This window comes from Astyanax mexicanus, chromosome 12, assembly GCF_023375975.1.
Source record: "Astyanax mexicanus isolate ESR-SI-001 chromosome 12, AstMex3_surface, whole genome shotgun sequence".
Taxonomy (NCBI): Eukaryota; Metazoa; Chordata; class Actinopteri; order Characiformes; family Acestrorhamphidae; genus Astyanax; species Astyanax mexicanus.
Genome location: NC_064419.1, coordinates 21,930,862 through 21,949,190, shown reverse-complemented (window position 1 = coordinate 21,949,190; position 18,329 = coordinate 21,930,862). Strand labels below are relative to the sequence as shown.

The window sequence follows — 18,329 nt, the reverse complement described above, 5'->3', positions numbered from 1 at the left end:
CATTGGTTCACTTCAAATGTGTGCAAAATTGAACAAAATATAAAATATATTGCTGCAAAAATCTCTCACTTTACTCACTTCTAGCTATATTCATGATGATGATATAAGTAATTAAGATAAACACTTGCTAAGTGAATTCCTGCCCTGTAGGTGGCAGCAGTAAGATCATTATTTAAAATCAGGTTTAGGTGAGACGGGAGCAAAGAGCAAAAGATTGCCTCATGGCAGACTTGTCTCCACACTGACCAGTGAACACAGAGGTATGACTGATACATTTTAAGTTTTATGCACAGGTTTCATGTGGGCCCCACGTATGGATATCAGTGATGGACCCCATCCGGGTTATTAATGAGACCAGAAGAGGTGAGACTTTTTAAGTCTTTCATTTACATTACTTAAAGCTCTATATGTTGCTTTATTAGAAAAACAAAAACAAAGATGATGAGGATTTGAGAGAGCTGCTCAAACCTCTAGTGATGCTAAGGCTATGGCTACTTTACATGGTTATAAATAAGCTGGGTAATGCTGGAGACTATTGCTAGTTTACAATAGTTTTATCGTACAGTTTTGGCTTAAAATGTAATTTTAAAAACATAATAATAACGCCCTTTTAAAAAACGTTTTCCACCCGTTTTAGTAACCCTAACCGTTTTCGTTACACACCCGTTTTAGTAACCCCACTCGTTTTCGTTTCTCATTTGTTTTCGTTTTACACCCGTTTTGGTAAACCCATTTTTTTGTTTTACACCCGTTTTCGCTTTACACCATTTATACCACAAGATAAAATGCTATTTCTGCTGCATCCAACATTAACATTCTGTATATTACCGATATTAATATCCACTTTCCTTGGTCTTCCTCAGGCCCTGTTACAAAGATGTTTTGGAACTTCTATGTCCTCTATTGCTAAATGTACATCATTACTTGTAAGTCGCTTTAAATAAAAGTGTTTACTAAATGTAATATAATGTAATTATCTTATTTACAGCACAAGTGTTTACACCTGTGAACACTTATCAAATAAGACTTTTGTTTATTTCAGATAAGGCACCAAAACACAAGAAAGGTAAGCTGCAGTAATTAATGAAATTTGTGCTTATAGCACTGCAGGCTTTACTGTTTTAAACATATCTGTACAATAATAGATGGGTCTGAACAAATACCTTGTGTTTGGGGCTATTTATACTTGTGCAAAACCCTGCAAGTATATGCCCACTATTTTAGTTGTTTTAAGAACATGTTTCACACCCAAAATCTTCACCCAAAAGTTTCTGCTGTCTTGTCTGGGTTTCCAGGTGCTAGCCTGGATAATACAAAACATCTACTTTAGAAGACGAAACATTAGTGCACATAAGGAAAAGCAAACTAAAATAAGGCTGACCACCACAAGATACCTTCAGCATGGTGATTAACGCAAATAGAACCTCACCATGACGTCACCTGTCAACGACCAATTGAGGTACATTTTTAATTTCGCCCCTCCCTTCGCCTCAGTTATATACAGTAGTATATATATATACAGTAGTATATATAATATAGTTTGGGTAAGGGAGTTCTGTGAGCACATACTTTAACCCTTTCTACTGTATTTCAGCATTTAAGCCGATAACTGTGTCCTTTATGCAGCCCAGATTACTGTCCATATGTGTCCGATTTATTTCAAAGTTAAAGTATCGGAGGTGTTCAGACTATCATAGGCAAATACAATAAGATGCTAAATCAAATTGCTGGTATCTTGGGTAATCAATTTTTCCCTCTGGCAGCAGCACAGGTGCAAAACATGATGGTTCATTCACTATCTTGCTTCAAATTTGGGTCACAGTAGCTAAAATCTTTTTTATGCCTGAATTTATATAAACATAAATTACCAGATTACCTTGAAATCTACTGCTTTTTAAACTGTATGGACAACAGCCTCCTGGGGCATGTACTGCTTTATTGTTTTGTCCAAAAGTATATACAAGAGCGTTAGTGGTCAGTCAGCATGTTGGATTATCACTGCCTTGCCTCATTCTCAACTCCCCAATCCATCCCATAGCTTTATGCCAGGGGACTTTATGCCTTGCATAAGACAGAATGTAAGTATGTTCATGTTTGCTCCCAATTGTTCTAATCTGTTGGCAATGTTTTTCTACAGGATATCACACAACATTTTTATGCTTTTTATTTAATGTATAATAGCTATAAAACTATACACTGCTATACTTAAATATGTGTTGCTTCCTAACCTGGCAAATTATTTTCCCACATTTACAAGCAGGTTTCTTCAATCGTACAGTGGTTATATTGATTAACAAATTCCTGCCATAAGCAGTTTTAAATTTGCAGCTGAATACCCAAGGGAACATTTATTTGGGTTGAATGGAATGTAAATTTTGAACATTTATTCATTAAGCTAGATCAGATCAATAAATGCATGAAAACTGTTACCTCAATCTTAACGAGCTGAATATTAAATAGAATATTAAATAGTTTAAACTAAAGGTATCCCTATGTAATGATGATGGGCATCCATATGTAAGTCGAGTTCTATGCAGGCTAATTGAGACAGTAATGAAGTAAATGAGAGAAACAATATATTCTAGATTTTATAAATACACTCTCTTAAACCATGTGTATTTTGGGAACTTTTAGTTGGTTACAGAATATAGAATTTATTGGGTTATATGGATTTAACTAAGCAAATGATGTGGGGTTGATGCTGCAGTTGGTCTGCAGGTTTAGGTTCAGCAACAGTAGGTGCTGAAAGAATAAGGTCACCTGACTACCTGAATATACTGAATATAGACCAGGTTATTCCATCAATGATTTTTTTCTTCCCTGATGAACACAGGCATATTCCAAGATGACAATATCAGGATTCATCAGGCCGGAATTTTGAAAGAGTTGTTTAGGGAGCATGAGATCATAATTTTCAGACAGTTTAACAGACAGGACAGTGGAGTACTGATACGGTATAATAATGTGCATAGAGGGATAAGGTGCAGAGATGTGTAACATACTGTAACATATAGAACATACATGATCACAGCGCTTACTGAGGTAGAGAGTTCTTAGTCTTTTTTGGAACTAAGCAAATATTGTTGATAGGGATAGAGACATTTCAGTCTCTGTGTGTGTGAGTAGAGTAATGGGTGGGTTCAGTATCCAGCTGGCATTTCAACGTTGGAATAAACGTTGATCAATGAAGATGTTATGGTTGAATCAACGTGGATTTTGAAAAGTGAATCAACTTTGAAATAGCAACGTTGTTTCAACATCATATGTTCAACCTTTAATAAACCATTGCTCATTAAAATTAGAAAATCCTATGGTTAACAGTGTAAACAATAAACTTACATCACTGTAGTAAAGCTGAGTATAACTGAAGTTTCCCACCACTACCAATCTGATCTCAAAAACACTAAAACAGTGAAACTATTAGAACATGAACATGATGTTAAATTAAAAAGCAGTTACTGCAAATAGAAGTAAAACACTGTTTCATTCCTCCATCCTACCATTTTTATGAATTATATGGTGATGAAATATAAAATGCTGATTCAAAAGGTAGAAGGTGTCGGACATTATGTTGATTCAACGTTAACATTTCAATGTTAGCACAAACATTGAACATTAAATGTTGATTCAACGTTAAAATTTCAATGTTAGCACAAACATTGAACATTAAATGTTGATTCAACGTTAAAATTTCAATGTTAGCACAAACATTGAACATTAAATGTTGATTCAACGTTGTATCAACATTGAAACAACAACATACATTACATTAGTCATATTTCAACCACATTTCAACGTTGAAGGTCGGTTGTGTGCCAGCTGGGTACAGTCATTGTGTGTGTGAAGAGCCTAGACTGTATATAAATATGGACAGCACATAGACTGTATATAAAGATGGACGCCGTGTCGCCGTTCCCATACATTCAATGAAAATGAAGCCAAAATCTTCCGCCATTTTGGCGAGTCAGAGACCAGAGTCTGCGCAGTAGAGACCAGAGCAGGGAGAAAGGCTGTGGAGAGACCGCCTACTCATTTAAATAACCCCGCCCCTGAGGGCTGCCTCGCGGTCACAGACTGCAGAGCGGGGCGGAGCGGAGCTGACGGTCTGTTATTGGTCCCGCCCATAAGCAGCCCTTTTACCATAACCACACCTTTTTTGAATAGAGCCGAATAAAGTTTTAAAAACCGAATTCTGTGGGGATATAAAAATTTGACAATATAAGCAGAGGTTACATTAGCTGTTGCATTTAAATAAAGGAGGTAGAATTACAGTATATTAGAAAAAAACGTGATTGAAAGTTGTCTGTTTTGCCATTGAAACCTATGGGAATGGGTGGAGTTACACAGCTTTCTGCAGCCGAACAGCAGGGGGCGCCCGACCTGTGGTGGCTTCACTTTTAAGAGACGATGCTCTGTCCAGCTAAATACAGTCTATGGGACAGCATGTCTCTTACGCCCTCTGGTGGCTGCAGTACAACTTTTAACCCAGCCTGTTTCCATTCGACTGAATGAGAGATGGCGGAATCTTTAATCTAAAAATACACATTCAGGATTTTTTTTTTGGGAAGTTGGGTTCTGTACATTCTGCAAGATTCCCTCCTGTGTTAATAACCCCCCAGTGTTTTTCTTTCCAGTTAATAAGGTTTATAGGAGGTCTTCCGTGATATTTAAATGGGTGTGGTGATGTGGTGATTGACAGCTCAGGGCAAGTTGATTAACAGGTCGCCTGAGAGCGTGAACACGCACCGCCATGGTGGCTCAGTCGTGGATCTCACAGTCAGATCTTCCTGACATTTGGATTTTACTGTTGATTTTTCTGAGGTAAAGCAATGTAAAGATGGCAGCTTCCATTTCGGCCATATTTTGCCTTCAAAACGCCGTAATGAGAGTGAGTGGGGATGACCTGTCCAAATGTATATACACGATCTCCTCCGCCTGTCACTGCTACCCAGCCAGTGGTGGTGAATAAGCCCCCGGCCTACAATTCACCAGGTAAGTTCCAGTTTTGTGTGTTGAGCTTCATTAATCCCTTACTAATTAATCCCTCACTAATTAATCCCTTACTAATTAATCAATCCCTCACTAGATCTCACTTCTTCCATTTATTATTGTTGATATAATCACAGGTAGCAGGATACCTATTCTAGACAGGCGGAGGAAGCTGAGGCCACTCCAAGCTGTGGTGCAGCCCGTTAACAACATGGCTGCCCACAGCATAATAACGGACAAACCAGCACAGGTGGAGAGAGCAGTCAGGAAGAAGCCCAGTAAGATCAGGGCAGCTCCTCAGGCCATTGGGAAAGGTCAGGGACTGGAGCAGCCACTGGTGCCACCATCCCTGACCAATGAAGATCCCATCAACAGGCCTGAGGAAGCTCTCGGCCAGGCACTAGGTCTGCTGCAGGATGAGGAATGGTAAGATTTTGATATCCCTTGTAAAATAAAAGTGTATTTAAGGAACATCTTCCAGACATGTTTAATCTATAATAGGGGTGAAACGATTACTCGAGTAAATCGAGTAACTCGATTAAAAAAATTGATCGATTAATTTTCTGTGCCTCGAGTAATCGTTTATTTCATTAATAAACTCAGCGCGCGGTATTTCCGCGACTTTTATTTTGACAACGCGCTCAGCGTTACGTCACTCTCGCCCGGGAAGAAGGAGACGGAGGTTTGAGCAGCGGCAAAAATGGAAGCGGCGAGAGAAAACAGCGGTTTTAAAGGAATAAAAGCATTTTAGGTTGGAACGGTGACATGTATTCAGTGCAGCGCGTCCTTGCCTCCCAAAACAGCGCGTTTTAATGCTGCACCATCTGAGCTGAGGACAGCCGAGAGAGCAGGTAAACATAACTTATAATAAATCAATGAGATTAACATTAATATGCCTTAATAACAGAACAGCAGCGCCGTGGAGTGCTTATTAATAGAAACACTGTCTATTACTTATAGTTTATTAGAACAGAGACAAGTTTTCGAATGAATACATGCTTTATCGAAACAGTAAACACAGCGCTGTGGAGTTCAGAATATAAACAATACTAATGTTAAAGTTAGCTATACTGAAGTTACTTTGGCTGGAAACTAAATGCATGATTTCTTCATCTAAGAGTACATTTGACCGGTGAGACAGAAACTGTGTATGAACACTGTGTTGTTCATATAAGGAAGTGTGTGTCTCTTATTTATTGGATAAAATATTATTGGATAAAATATGAATTACTACTAGTGCCTAATGTGCCCCAATGCGTTCATAAATGCACGGCCATGACTTTATTATTAGACTTATTAGTCTTAGTGATGTAATTAGACCCAAGTAGTCCAACATATAAATAAAGAAAAAACCCACATTTGTAATACTTCTGTTTCACAATTATTCCACAGGTCCTGATATATTTTGGAGAAGTGGCTTGGTGGTAAAAGAATGCAGCACACTGATCCAACACTGGCAGAACTGACAAGATGCACAACACAAAGACGATGTTTATGCCTTTTTTTATTGATTAATACCCTATATTTGATACTTACAAGAAATCCAAAATTGAAAGTAATGTAATTAAATGTATTTTTGTAATTGTGGTATTTATTTCTTTATTGTGGTTTATTTATTTGTATTTGCAATTTGGAAATGTATGTTGTGATTTTAAAAATATAACTTATCTAAACAAGGAAACCAATTGGTCATTCATTATTAAGTGAAATGCCTTTTTAATTGCTCTTTAACAAAAAAAAAATGTTTTATCCGATTACTCGATTAATCGAATCGATTTTTCAGTAGAGTACTCGATTACAAAAAGAATCGATAGCTGCAACCCTAATCTATAATTCTCTAAATGTTTTGGTTGTGAAACAGGGAAAGGAAGGTCGAGGGACTGAGGCTTGTGCGAGCTCTGGCTGAACATCACTCTGAGGTGGTGCTGCCAGAGCTCCACTACGTCTGCAAAGCCGTCATCGCGGAGGTAAGACTTTATAACACACTTCATACACACTCTACAGCAGCTTCTTCTGTGATCTGATCTGTTTCAGAAACTGATGGAGTTCAACAGGCCGAGGCTTAGTGTGCTGCTTCTGTTGTCTCCACTGTCTCAGGTGAAAAACCTCCGCTCTATTGTCTCTCGGGACGCCATCACCACTATGGCGCACCTTTTCACTCACCTGCAGCACAACATGGACAGTGAGGTCGAGGGCGCTGCTCACACCCTCCTTCATAAGGCTGGGGAAACCAGCCTTTTCATAAGGCAGGGTGTGGAGCTTGCCCTCAGCACTATGGTGCACCACTGTTCGCCTGGCCGAGTCCTGCGAGGCCTGCTGGATGGTGGACTCAGGTAAATGTATATTCACGTTACTTATTCATTAATAGATTTAAAATGGAAACTAAATGAAGGAAGTGCCACCAGGTCATGTGATCATGTGTATCTGACTGACTGTGTTCGTTCACTCTCTTGTGTTCAGACACAGAAACCGGCTCTCCAGGGCCACCACTGCATTGAGCCTGGTGAGGCTCCTGCAGGTGGTTGGGGTTTCTCGTGTGCTGACTGGCAGGAAGAATTTAGCGAGTGAATTCATTCCTGCCGTCAGCACACTGGCGTTCGATGCAGACCAGAACGTCCGGTAAGAAACTTTAACTCCTGTTTTAATCAATCAGATGAAATCTGATGAAGAATCAGCACTGAATCCACTGTTATGTGTTATCATGCTTTCTCTACAGGGCCCATGCTCGTGCTGCACTGCGGTACCTGGGTAGCCACAAGGACGCAGAAAGGGCTGTAGAAAAATATGTCCAGTTAAGGGACCAATCACAAGTGAAGAAGTTGCTTCACAATTAATTAATTAATGACTAATTGTTTATTTATTGTCTGTAGTTGAGATGTTGTTCAGTGTTCAGCTGTTCAGACTGGGTTTGGTGTTGAATGCTCTGTTCTAGAGAAGTTTACAGACTCAGAGCTGTTCACAGTGGTGGAGAACAGGAACTACATCTGAAGAGGTGGATGAGGCAGCGGCTCCACCTTCCTCTTGCCAGAGGGAGGTGGGGTCTCTGCTTGGTGGGAAACGTGCCAACCCCGTGGCATCAGGGCTTCCCAGTCAACCAGCTGGGAATGTCGCGCCCCCAAACAAGCCCTGCAAAGCTTGTGAGGGGTTCGCCCAGGGCCGGCCGGCATCCCCCAGTCCACCCTTCAGACGTACGGGTCCCGTCTCCATCACTGTGATCAGTTCTGACTCTGTCGGCTTCTCTGGAACAAAGCATTTCACACCAAATTAGGTAATATTGTATACAGAAATTAAGTAAAGTTTACTAAAAGGAAGAATGAAGTTCACTTATTTACTCTCTGTAACATTTAAATCTTGAGTTAAATTACTTAAATTTATCTTAAATTAAATTTTTAGTCAGTGTGGTTGAGATGTTATTCGGTGTTCAGCACAACATCTCAACCACACTGACTAAAAATTTAATTTAAGATAAATTTAAGTAATTTAACTCAAGATTTAAATGTTACAGAGAGTAAATAAGTGAACTTCATTCTTCCTTTTAGTAAACTTTACTTAATTTCTGTATACAATATTACCTAATTACAATTACTTAATTTGTACAATATTACTCAAACAGGTTATGATACATAATATAAATCCTGAAATTGAAATATTTATTTTAAATTTCAGGACCTATAATATATGATGTATCATAAATTATTTGAGTAATGTTGTATAAATTAAGTAATTGTAATTAGGTAATGTTGTATACAGAAATGAAGTAAAGTTTACTAAAAGTTCAGTTCACTTATTTACTCTATGTAACATTTAAGTCTTGAAACCGAGAGAAAGTTACTTAAATGTACCATTTTTTTCATTGCAAAATAAAAATCCTAAAAAAAAATCATTGTCTCTCTCATTATTACAAATAAGGGATATATAAATAAAAACCGCATACATAGACAGTTATAAACAGACAGACAGATAGAAAGTAAAGGTACATTTTAATATATATACAGCAACATACTTATATGTATTATTATATTACTTTATAATAATAATAATAATAATAACAATAATAATAACAAGAATAATATTATTAATAAAAATGTATATTACTATTAATAATATTAATAAAATATATATAAACAATAAGTAGAAGTAAAAAAAAATTAAATGTTTTCAAATAGATTAGATTTTTGGTTATTTATTTAGTCATATGTATCTTTATGAGTATTTTATCAATACCAAAGTACATCCTATATATATATATAATTTAATATATACTTATTTATTTTGATGTGTTACACTACAATGTCTCCGGGAGATCACTGGACACTGTATTCCTCACAAATATAAACATTTTATATCTGTAAAAATAAATCTAAGAAATTATTTCTCAGATTTCTGTGTATTTTGTGTCAAAATGTTTATATTTTTAAGAAATACAGTGTCCAGTGATCATTACATAAAATATTATAGTAAGTGGGGTTTAACTGTTTGGATGACCTGACTTCCTTTCATCATAAGTCATAAAAAAGGCACCAGAAAATACTGTTCAATTTAAGTAAAAATGACCTCATGGTTCAAAGAGTGTCTCTATAGTTATGCACATAAAAAGTTACATTCTCAATATATTTAGTTTATATTTTAATTATTTGTTGTTGCACACAAACATATTTAAATTAATATTTAATTAGCTGCATTTTATAAGAGAAAGTGTTCAATGCTAATGAAGCATTTCAAGCTTTAAGTTTTAGTTAACTGCTTTTTGGATTTTCCCTTCAATAAAAACACCAGCACAAAATAAAATATACCACTGCTGCAGGTGCCCCGCCCACAGGTGTTGGGTCTGTGGTGAACATGGCCCAGAGGAGCGGTGGTGGGGGTCCCTTATTTTAAATTCTGAAAGGTGGCAACCCTACCACCATCATCATCATATACGTAGTGGTGTGGTCGAATCCCAAACGGTAGTTCTTACAACACACACACACTTTACCAGCTGCATATTAAATCTGCTGTCTGTGTATATCTGTAAGTAAATGAATAGGATGCTTAATGTCAGGTGGGTTTGCTATCCCTGCCCTTTTGTCTAGTAGGGCTTATCTAACTTACTCATCTAACACTGTTTGGTGACATGGGGTTTGGATGAAGCTGCTTGTCCATGAAAACCCATTTCATGAAGTTCTCTACGCTCTAACTTACTGTTCTTGAGATAATCTAAAGCCACAAGAATTTTGGAGGTCTGCAGTGATCAGGGTTCTTAAATTAAAATCCGGGTAATTAAGGTCTTAAATTGTCCTAAATTTACTGTAAATTTGCAGTAGGTATAAGATTTTCAGACGGTGCGTTTAATGCCAGTGGGAAAGCACATACTACAGTTAGTGGCAAGCTAACTAACGTTGACTGGGAGAGAATAAAGGTTAGTGGAAAGATAGCTAGCTAACACTAGTGGAGAGCTAGCTAACTTTACCCGGGAGAGAAGTAAGGTTAGCGGTGAGTTAGCTAATAAAAGTGGCTAGTTAGCTAATGTTACCGGGAAGAGAACTAAGGTTAGCGGAGAGCTAGTTAACATAGTAACGGTAGCAGCAAGTTCCAATACATAAGTTTCTACCAAAGAAATGGTGACTACATTTTTGAATATGAAAATATATATTTATTGAGGTCTTAAAAAGGTCTTAAAAAAGCATTACATTTGACTGTTAAAATGGTGCAAAAACCCTGTACTGCTCAGAGGTTCTGAAGGTAGATTACTTTTTATTTTTGTTGACGTATGAATTAAATATGGATACTCGTTAGGGGTGGGTGGTATGGCCCTAAAATAATATCACAAGATTTCAATGTATTTTTTGCGAGCCAATATTCTTGGATATATGACAAAATATTAACATGTTTTCAATTTTATTTTTCAAAAAGAACATAGTGCTGCAACAAAATAAATATTATTGCTTTATTATTTAAAAAATATATATAAATATAATTCTTTCATACATTCAGTAAAAACTAATCATCAAAAAAATTGTCTAATTACTTACCAAGATCATGATTTTGTATAACATAATAAACAGTGTAACAAAATAATAAAAATTGTTACAACAAAACAAGTGCTGCATAGGAAGTGATTGTAAACTGCAAACAAACAAACATTCAAATAAATAAAGTAAGTAGCAAAATATACACAAAGTAAAGGCTTTCAAAGAATATCACATTACAATTACATATTACAATCACCACAGTGATTTATCTTACATTGATTCTTTTACTTCACATTTAAATATCCATAATTAAAAGTTTAAGTTGGCCAGCTGCGTCTGTATATGTGAGCGAGTTCTATACTGCACCATTTCTCAGCAACACCTTGTCCGTATCGTCAGAAATGTTGTGTAGCAGAATAACAAGCGCGGTGTTCAATCTATTCCACAAGCAGCAGTTTGCTTCCTATTTGTAGTGCACAATTCTACACAATCAACATAAAAGCAGCATTTACCAAGACCAGGTAAAATGAAGTCCAGGCTGTGGTGAAAGCCTCCTAAAGTCCCATCTCTTTCCGTTCCCATCTGTAACTGCTCCTCCACAGCCGGGGCAGGGAGCTCCATCAAAAACTCACTCATTCCCACCCTGCCACTTCAAAAAGCCATTAATCTGCTGTTAGCCAATCAACAACTGCTGTCCTGTGCAATGACCAATGATATGCTCCAGCATTCTCTGCACTCGTCCAATCCTGGCCCGGCAGGATAGTGTTGGGCCAGGGTTATCAGGAGAGGGTCAGATATCTGTAAGGTAGTTCTTATTTATGATCTGAGAGCAAGGAGCTGCCTTGAGGGCAGTAGAGGTCTGAAGTGAGGAAGTGAGAGTGGTGGTAGGTTAAAGGTGGTGAGATAGCTGCTGTTGACTTTGGCAGGAAGGAGAGCAGGACTCTATCAAGAAATGGAACAGAACAGGTAGAATTTGAGTGAAATAAAGATATTTCATTTAGGGGTTTAAGCACTTTGAGCTGCCCCTAAAGCAGAACTAAGGTAGAGGGAAACACCTCGGGAAACTTTGTGGCGTAATAAGGAACGACCAGTAACAACCTTCCCAAAACTTACCAAAGAAAGTCCAGTATTACAGTTTTCTTCAGGAGGGTATTTCAACCCAGACCCTCGGACCACCTGAGGACGTTTGATGTGATTTAAAGACCTTCTTCAAACTTTCACCCTGGAGCCGTCGTTACTGGACAAAGACGAGGGACAGACACTGGTTCCCATGGAGTCCAATCTCTCTGGGACTTTCCTCTTCAACAACAGTCTGAACCAGTTCCCCTCGGACATCAAGGCACCCGTGTGCCAGTACTCAGTGTCTAACTCCTTTTACAAGCTCGGCCCCACCAACCTCAACGCCCAGCTGCAGGCGGGCACCCCGCACGGCATCTCAGACATCCTCAGTCGATCTATGATGGGAGCTCCTAATAACACCAGCCTGATCCCAGGATATTCCACCATGGGCAGCTTTGGCACGACCATGTCCAGCCCAGGCGTGTATTATAACCGGGATTATGCCCCTGCAGGACTGGGCACTTTCCCCAAAGCCAGCGCAGAGTGCCCGGGCATGAAGGGAAGGAGCAGCAGCTGCTGGGTGGATGGAGGGTACGACTGGAGAGGGGGAAGACAACAGTGCAGCAACAGTAAGAAGCCTGAATTGTATAAAAAAGAATTTGTAAATGTTTCTAGATCTGCAAATCTAAAGTTCTATATTTATATTTCATAATTAACTTTTTTAGAAAAGTTTTGTTAAGAAAATGACTAACCTAAGAAAGAAATGTAATGTAATATCAATATCTATCTGTTATAAAGTATTATGAAAAAGTAAAAAAATATATATTAATGATGAATAATAGGGATTATAGTTGCAAAGATGTGTAGACCAAGTTGTCTTTTAATATCAAAACTTACTTATAAAAACTAAAGACATTTTCATCAGAACCCCAGGTGCATGTTTCTATATATATTAATGATCAAATAAATGCTCATAATATTATAGGCTCTATAAAATAAAGCAATTAAAAATATGTATTTAAATGTATTGACATAAGTATTAAGAACATCCTTATTCTTATTGTTCAAAATATATTCAACTAATAGCATATGTTTTAATTGGTCTATTTATCTAATGAAAGTCTCAATAAATAGCTGCTGGCATAAGTATTAGAAGTAATGTTTATTATATTTTGGTGTCTAATTATTACCTAATTTTAAATATCCCTTATTTTTATTAACTTTTTATACAATGTGTTATTTATTCATTCTATTTTTCCCATATTTTATTTTTTTTAATTTCCTGAGTGGTTGTTATTTTTTATTTACTAGTATGAGAAAGTAATAAGAACTACTCTGTTTTAAAAAGAGATTTGATAATAAAAAAAAAACTTTTAATTCTTTCTCATAGATAATCGAGTAATGAAGATGTTGACATTAAGATGACAGTACCCAATTCTTTGTAAAGTTTAATTATCCCAATCATACAAAGTCACAAAAATTAACTTTTGCTTTTTTTCAGCTGCTTCACAAACATCTCTAATGGTGTGATGAACACCACAATAGACTTGAGGAAAGATAATTAAGAAATCATATTAGAGAATGTTGAGATATTATGATTACTAATAAATCTGCTCTGTTTGATCAGCAGACATGGGTCATCCTGCAGAGACGGTGGGCAGAAAGAAGCACACGAGACCCACCTTCAGCGGACACCAGATCTTCGCCCTGGAGAAAACCTTTGAGCAGACCAAGTATTTAGCAGGACCAGAGAGAGCACGGCTGGCGTATTCACTGGGCATGACCGAGAGCCAGGTTAAAGTAAGAGCACAGACACACCATTAATGAACGGACACATTCTGTAATGCCTTTTAACCCAATTTAAAACTACAATATTTATACTGGACAGGGGATTTGCATGGACAGAAATGTCAACCTATTTCCCCACACTTACAAATAATAAAAAAAAAATGATAATGGTACTTTTCTAAGTAATTGGGAAGTGCTAAATAAAAAAATCATGCTATACGTGTGTCTTGCATCAGACAATTGAGGTTATACTATGCAATTCTACCCCCTTGTTTATTAATATTGGATTTCCTCTTTTAATATGAAAAGTGAATTTCAATTAATTACTTCATTATACTTTGATAATAATAATTGATAGAGAATGAACTATATTAACCTGATTATCACATAATTCTAGTTGCATGTTGATAATTAAAATAAAGTAAACACTATGTAACAAACAACTGTCATTTATGCCCAATATACTGTATTATTATAGTATTCATTATATGCCCCAATGCTTTGGGACACCTAAATGTAACATTTAAAGGAGCTGTTATTTCATCCCATTCTACCTTAAATCCACACACATTAATATGGAGTTAAAATGGAGTATTGCATTTTATTAATAAGATGTCTCTCTTATCAGCTTCATATATAGTGTACGTGTATATGTATAGCGTGCATAAAGGATACTCAGTTAATTTGTCCATATAGTGTGTGTGTGCGTGTGCGAAGTCCTTCATAATATATATTTCATATAAGAGACAAAGTTATTATTATTAGTAAGTACATTGACAAATTAATAAATGTGTCTAAATGAAAAAATTTACATTTTTTTTTTTTTTTTTAAAGTTGTCCAAATAAAAAAAATATATTTAAAAATATAACATAAACATATAACAATATTTTTTTTGTTTGATCTTCTATCTTCTAAATGGAACTTTACAGAGGAAGGAACATTTTATTCCAGTTTATTCCAAGTAATTTTTGAGCATTTTTATTGGTCTGTTCATTATTAAATTGATTACACTGTGTGGAAATGATGTCTTACACTAAAAATCAACAGGAAATAATATACGTGTTTTTCTTTCTATGGACAGTGAGTGAATTGTCATTACTGTGTGTAGGCCTGTGGATTACTCCTATAGTCTATCGACTATTTTATCTCTGCGTATCCAACTGCATATTAAACTTATTGACCTGTCATTTTATCTGTTTAGTGTTTGCTCTGTTGTGTTAAACAATTATGCCATTTTACATAGTTACACTGATCATTTATATTAATTACCAGTATTATGTTAAATAAGCTTTGTGTGTGTTTTGTAAATTTGTGTGCGTGTTTGTTTTAATAATTATTTGACACTATTTGCTTTATTGGGACGCACTACTACATGCGTCTTAATGCTCGTCTTTTCTGCTCAGGTGTGGTTTCAGAACCGACGTACGAAGTGGCGCAAGAAGAGTGCGTCCGAGCCGAGCTCCACACAGGCCAACCGGACGGAGAGCGGCCGGGACGGCTCTGAAAACGAGCTGGAGGACGAGGAGTACAACAAACCACTGGACCCCGACTCAGACGACGAGAAGATCCGCCTGCTGCTGCGTAAACACCGCAGAGCGTTCTCCGTTCTGCGTCTGGGACCACACCACGTCTGATACAATACACACACACACACACTCCACGCTGTTTACCAGAGGTGGGCAAGACTAGGCCAGCACCATACACCTGTAAAAATTTCAAAAGAAATGTGCTACAAATGTTTTATTAAGTGATGCCACACACACAGTGCAGAAGTTTTAAAGAATTATGTATGAAATTTCACCAGTAGCATCCCACAGCGAGCCTGACTACAAACAAAAACTAAAGTGTTGCCAAGCACTTTTTTTTTCTTGCAAAATAGATGTTGTGACAAGTGTGCTGATAAGTGCTGATATGCAGCAAAAGCACACTAAAGAATATGGATGACAAAATGGATAAAGAGCAGTGTGTGTTTAACTCCACCCTCAGCTTTCGCTTCATCCCGTGTCTTCTTTTCTTATTGGCTGTATTACTGAGAGATCCAGAGTTTTAACCTGACATATTGAGATATTTGTTGGGGGCTTGCAAGGCATTTATGATCACTCACTGATCTCTTGGATCTCATATCTTTCAGCTTTTCACTCATAGCGGCTGAAGGCCAATTTATACTTCTGCGTCGAACCTACATCGTAGCCAAGCTGTAGCTTGACACGCACCTTTCTGGAAATGTAACTACATGTCAGGCGACACAGTCGCAGCTGGCATTGGTCTGCCGGACCTTGCGCCTCCGCCTTCAGGGTTTAAACTGCGTAGAGCACAGAGCTGCGTAGCTGGATACGCATAGGCTATGACATAAGTTTTTGGTGCAGAAGTATACATTAGGCTTGTTCCATCACTGAGCGAACAGCGATTTTACTTTACTTTTGTCAGCAATCTACCAATAAAAATGTGCAGTTGAATACAGACTTGCTTGCTGTACTAGTTTATTCCTACATATTAGAAACCTGTTTTATTATGGGACCAAAAACTGGTTATTTTGCTAGTTTGAAACATCAGTTTAAGGTTATTCAGGAAGAGAAATAGAAGAGAGAGAGAAAACTCAGAACTTTGTGCTGGAGTTTGGGTAGCTTCAGCTTGTTGTAGGAAGTGAGTCCCACTTCTATAAGTAGAATCAGGAAGGAGAGATAACAGAGTTAAAGGGAGGAGATGGGGTGGTGGAGGGCTTCGGAAACTTGTCATAACAAGTTCATAGAATTGTTAAATTGGAAAGGGGAGGAGCTTTAGGCATATTTCTGGTTTTAAAACTTTATGGCATTACTCTAAAACAAAAAAAAAAAAACATTTGTAGCACATTATTTTTACAAACTGTCTCTTCAGTGAAAAGTGATTTAATATAATTTACTCAAACATTTATCATATGTATTACTTTTACATAAACTTTCACTTTAGCACAGTTATCTTGGCTCCAACTGTGTTAATAAGAAATATTATATTCTGTGTTTTTATAACTGAGCTCTTTCAAAATTAGCCCTATATCAAGCACTAATTGTTATTCTTTTTATTTTTTTATAAAGCATGCATTTTTCTTTAAATTCATGAAGGCACTTAAAATAACTTACTATATTGAAGAAAACAACTGATTCCTCCCAAAGGGTCAATAGCTAGTTATTTGTTGGAAGGGCTCATTTGTAGAAGTTAAACGTTAAAACGTTATTAGGTGATAAGCTAATTGTGTTGGGTATTGTTCTTCACCTTTTGGCCTAAAATAAAACACTAAACCTTGAAAAACGGTAGAGCAGATATTGAACCAATAGAACAAATTGAAAGGCAGAGTGAGTGTTTAATTTTGACACTACCAGTTACTCCCCACCTCTGGTTTTACAGCAGCATCTCTTCATACAATATTCAGTCTACACTTTTACCTCAGACTATACAACTGAAGTTCGAGTCGGAGGTCAAAGTTCAGCAGGACCGTGTTTGTAATAAACATATTGTATTCCACACACAGATTTCTAGTACCTATTGTTTTAACAAAGCATACTGTATATGTACATAATGTCCAAGAATCTGTCTATTATTTATTGGATTTTCAAATTGTAAAGCACGTCTCGGTTATGCTGTGGTGAGCAGAGTCAATATAACGCATAACAAAACTGAAACTGTGCAACAAAATCTTGTGCCTGGTACTGTTTATTTGGTGACTGTGTGTCTGTTTGTGTGTGGTGATTTTAGAGTCTGTTGGGGTCCTCCAACTAGTTTTTGCACAGATTTGTTCAAAATAATAATCTTATTAATCAATTAATAAAAAATATTTAGTTACACCAGCACCAGACTAGGGTGGTTAGCTAAGCTAACCACATTTTTGGGACTGGATAAAAAGAGGAATCTGATGAAAGTAAACAATGAACCAATTGGCTAATTATACATATATATTAAATTAGTTACATAAAATTAATTATAAATGAATATCATAAAGTTCTTAACTTTAGTTGATACAATATAATTTTAAAATCAAACAAAAAAAAAAGCTCAACAGATTTTTCTTTTTTTGCCAATTTATGCAGAGTACTGCAAGGAATCTCACATGCTGTTAGGATGCACTGGAAATGTATTAACTAAAATTATTTGCCTGAAAAAATCAAACAAACAAACAAATAAAAAAAACACCTGACATGGCATTTTATTAAAAAAAAAGAACATTTAGGCAATTTAATTGATGCTGTGATGGAAAAAGGTGGCAAAATTAATGAAAATGTATGCATTCATTATTCAGCCTTTGGCAACTTTTTATTTATTTATTTTTTTACTGTTTTATCTGAAAAATAATTTGGTGCATCCCTATTAAATAATGTATAATGATTAAAAAATCATTCATTAAAATCATTTCACATTAAAACGTATTATATTGTGAAATATACTATTTTCAATGTATTGTTCATCCCTATATTGCCAAAAGCCTTTATTTTTTCTGCATTTTTTCAACTCTATATTTCTATAGCATTTCAAAGTGCTTTACAGAGACTAAAAACATAATATAAAAAAAA

The 18,329-nt window shown here is 36.5% G+C and overlaps 2 protein-coding genes and 1 long non-coding RNA gene across 4 annotated transcripts; all 3 read left to right on the top strand.

The window, feature by feature from the left end:
* The first annotated feature begins 1,526 nt into the window (after positions 1–1,526).
* LOC111189882 (TOG array regulator of axonemal microtubules protein 1) lies at positions 1,527–8,408 on the top strand. The gene is made up of 6 exons (XM_049486165.1): positions 1,527–4,992; positions 5,127–5,415; positions 6,851–6,956; positions 7,087–7,322; positions 7,450–7,608; positions 7,706–8,408. The coding sequence occupies exons 1-6, from the start codon at positions 4,899–4,901 to the stop codon at positions 7,821–7,823; spliced, it is 1,002 nt and encodes a 333-aa protein (XP_049342122.1). The 5' UTR covers positions 1,527–4,898; the 3' UTR covers positions 7,824–8,408.
* LOC125806202 (uncharacterized) lies at positions 5,423–6,670 on the top strand. Its single transcript, XR_007441494.1, has 2 exons — positions 5,423–5,840; positions 6,382–6,670. It is a non-coding gene; the product is annotated as an uncharacterized LOC125806202 (long non-coding RNA).
* Positions 8,409–11,276: 2,868 nt separating the features above from the next.
* On the top strand, positions 11,277–17,552 carry nkx6.3 (NK6 homeobox 3). Of its 2 annotated transcripts, none has more exons than XM_007260148.4 (3): positions 11,277–12,628; positions 13,630–13,799; positions 15,192–17,552. In XM_007260148.4, exons 1-3 carry the CDS (start codon positions 12,211–12,213, stop codon positions 15,420–15,422), a joined length of 819 nt encoding a protein of 272 aa, XP_007260210.3. In that variant the 5' UTR covers positions 11,277–12,210; the 3' UTR covers positions 15,423–17,552. The 2 variants fall into 2 exon arrangements, with proteins under 2 accessions (XP_007260210.3, XP_022519305.2); XM_022663584.2 differs by having other exon boundaries at positions 13,627–13,799.
* Positions 17,553–18,329: the final 777 nt, after the last annotated feature.

What these genes read in the sequence shown, in the direction of transcription:
- LOC111189882 (XM_049486165.1), top strand. Translation starts at nt 4,899, where the DNA reads ATGACCTGTCCAAATGTATATACACGATCTCCTCCGCCTGTCACTGCT. An exon ending in CTGCTGCAGGATGAGGAATG is followed by an intron (nt 5,416 to 6,850) that starts GTAAGATTTTGA and finishes GTTGTGAAACAG; the next exon opens with GGAAAGGAAGGTCGAGGGAC. An exon ending in GATGCAGACCAGAACGTCCG is followed by an intron (nt 7,609 to 7,705) that starts GTAAGAAACTTT and finishes CTTTCTCTACAG; the next exon opens with GGCCCATGCTCGTGCTGCAC.
- nkx6.3 (XM_022663584.2), top strand. Translation starts at nt 12,211, where the DNA reads ATGGAGTCCAATCTCTCTGGGACTTTCCTCTTCAACAACAGTCTGAAC. An exon ending in AAGACAACAGTGCAGCAACA is followed by an intron (nt 12,629 to 13,626) that starts GTAAGAAGCCTG and finishes CTGTTTGATCAG; the next exon opens with CAGACATGGGTCATCCTGCA. An exon ending in TGACCGAGAGCCAGGTTAAA is followed by an intron (nt 13,800 to 15,191) that starts GTAAGAGCACAG and finishes TTTTCTGCTCAG; the next exon opens with GTGTGGTTTCAGAACCGACG.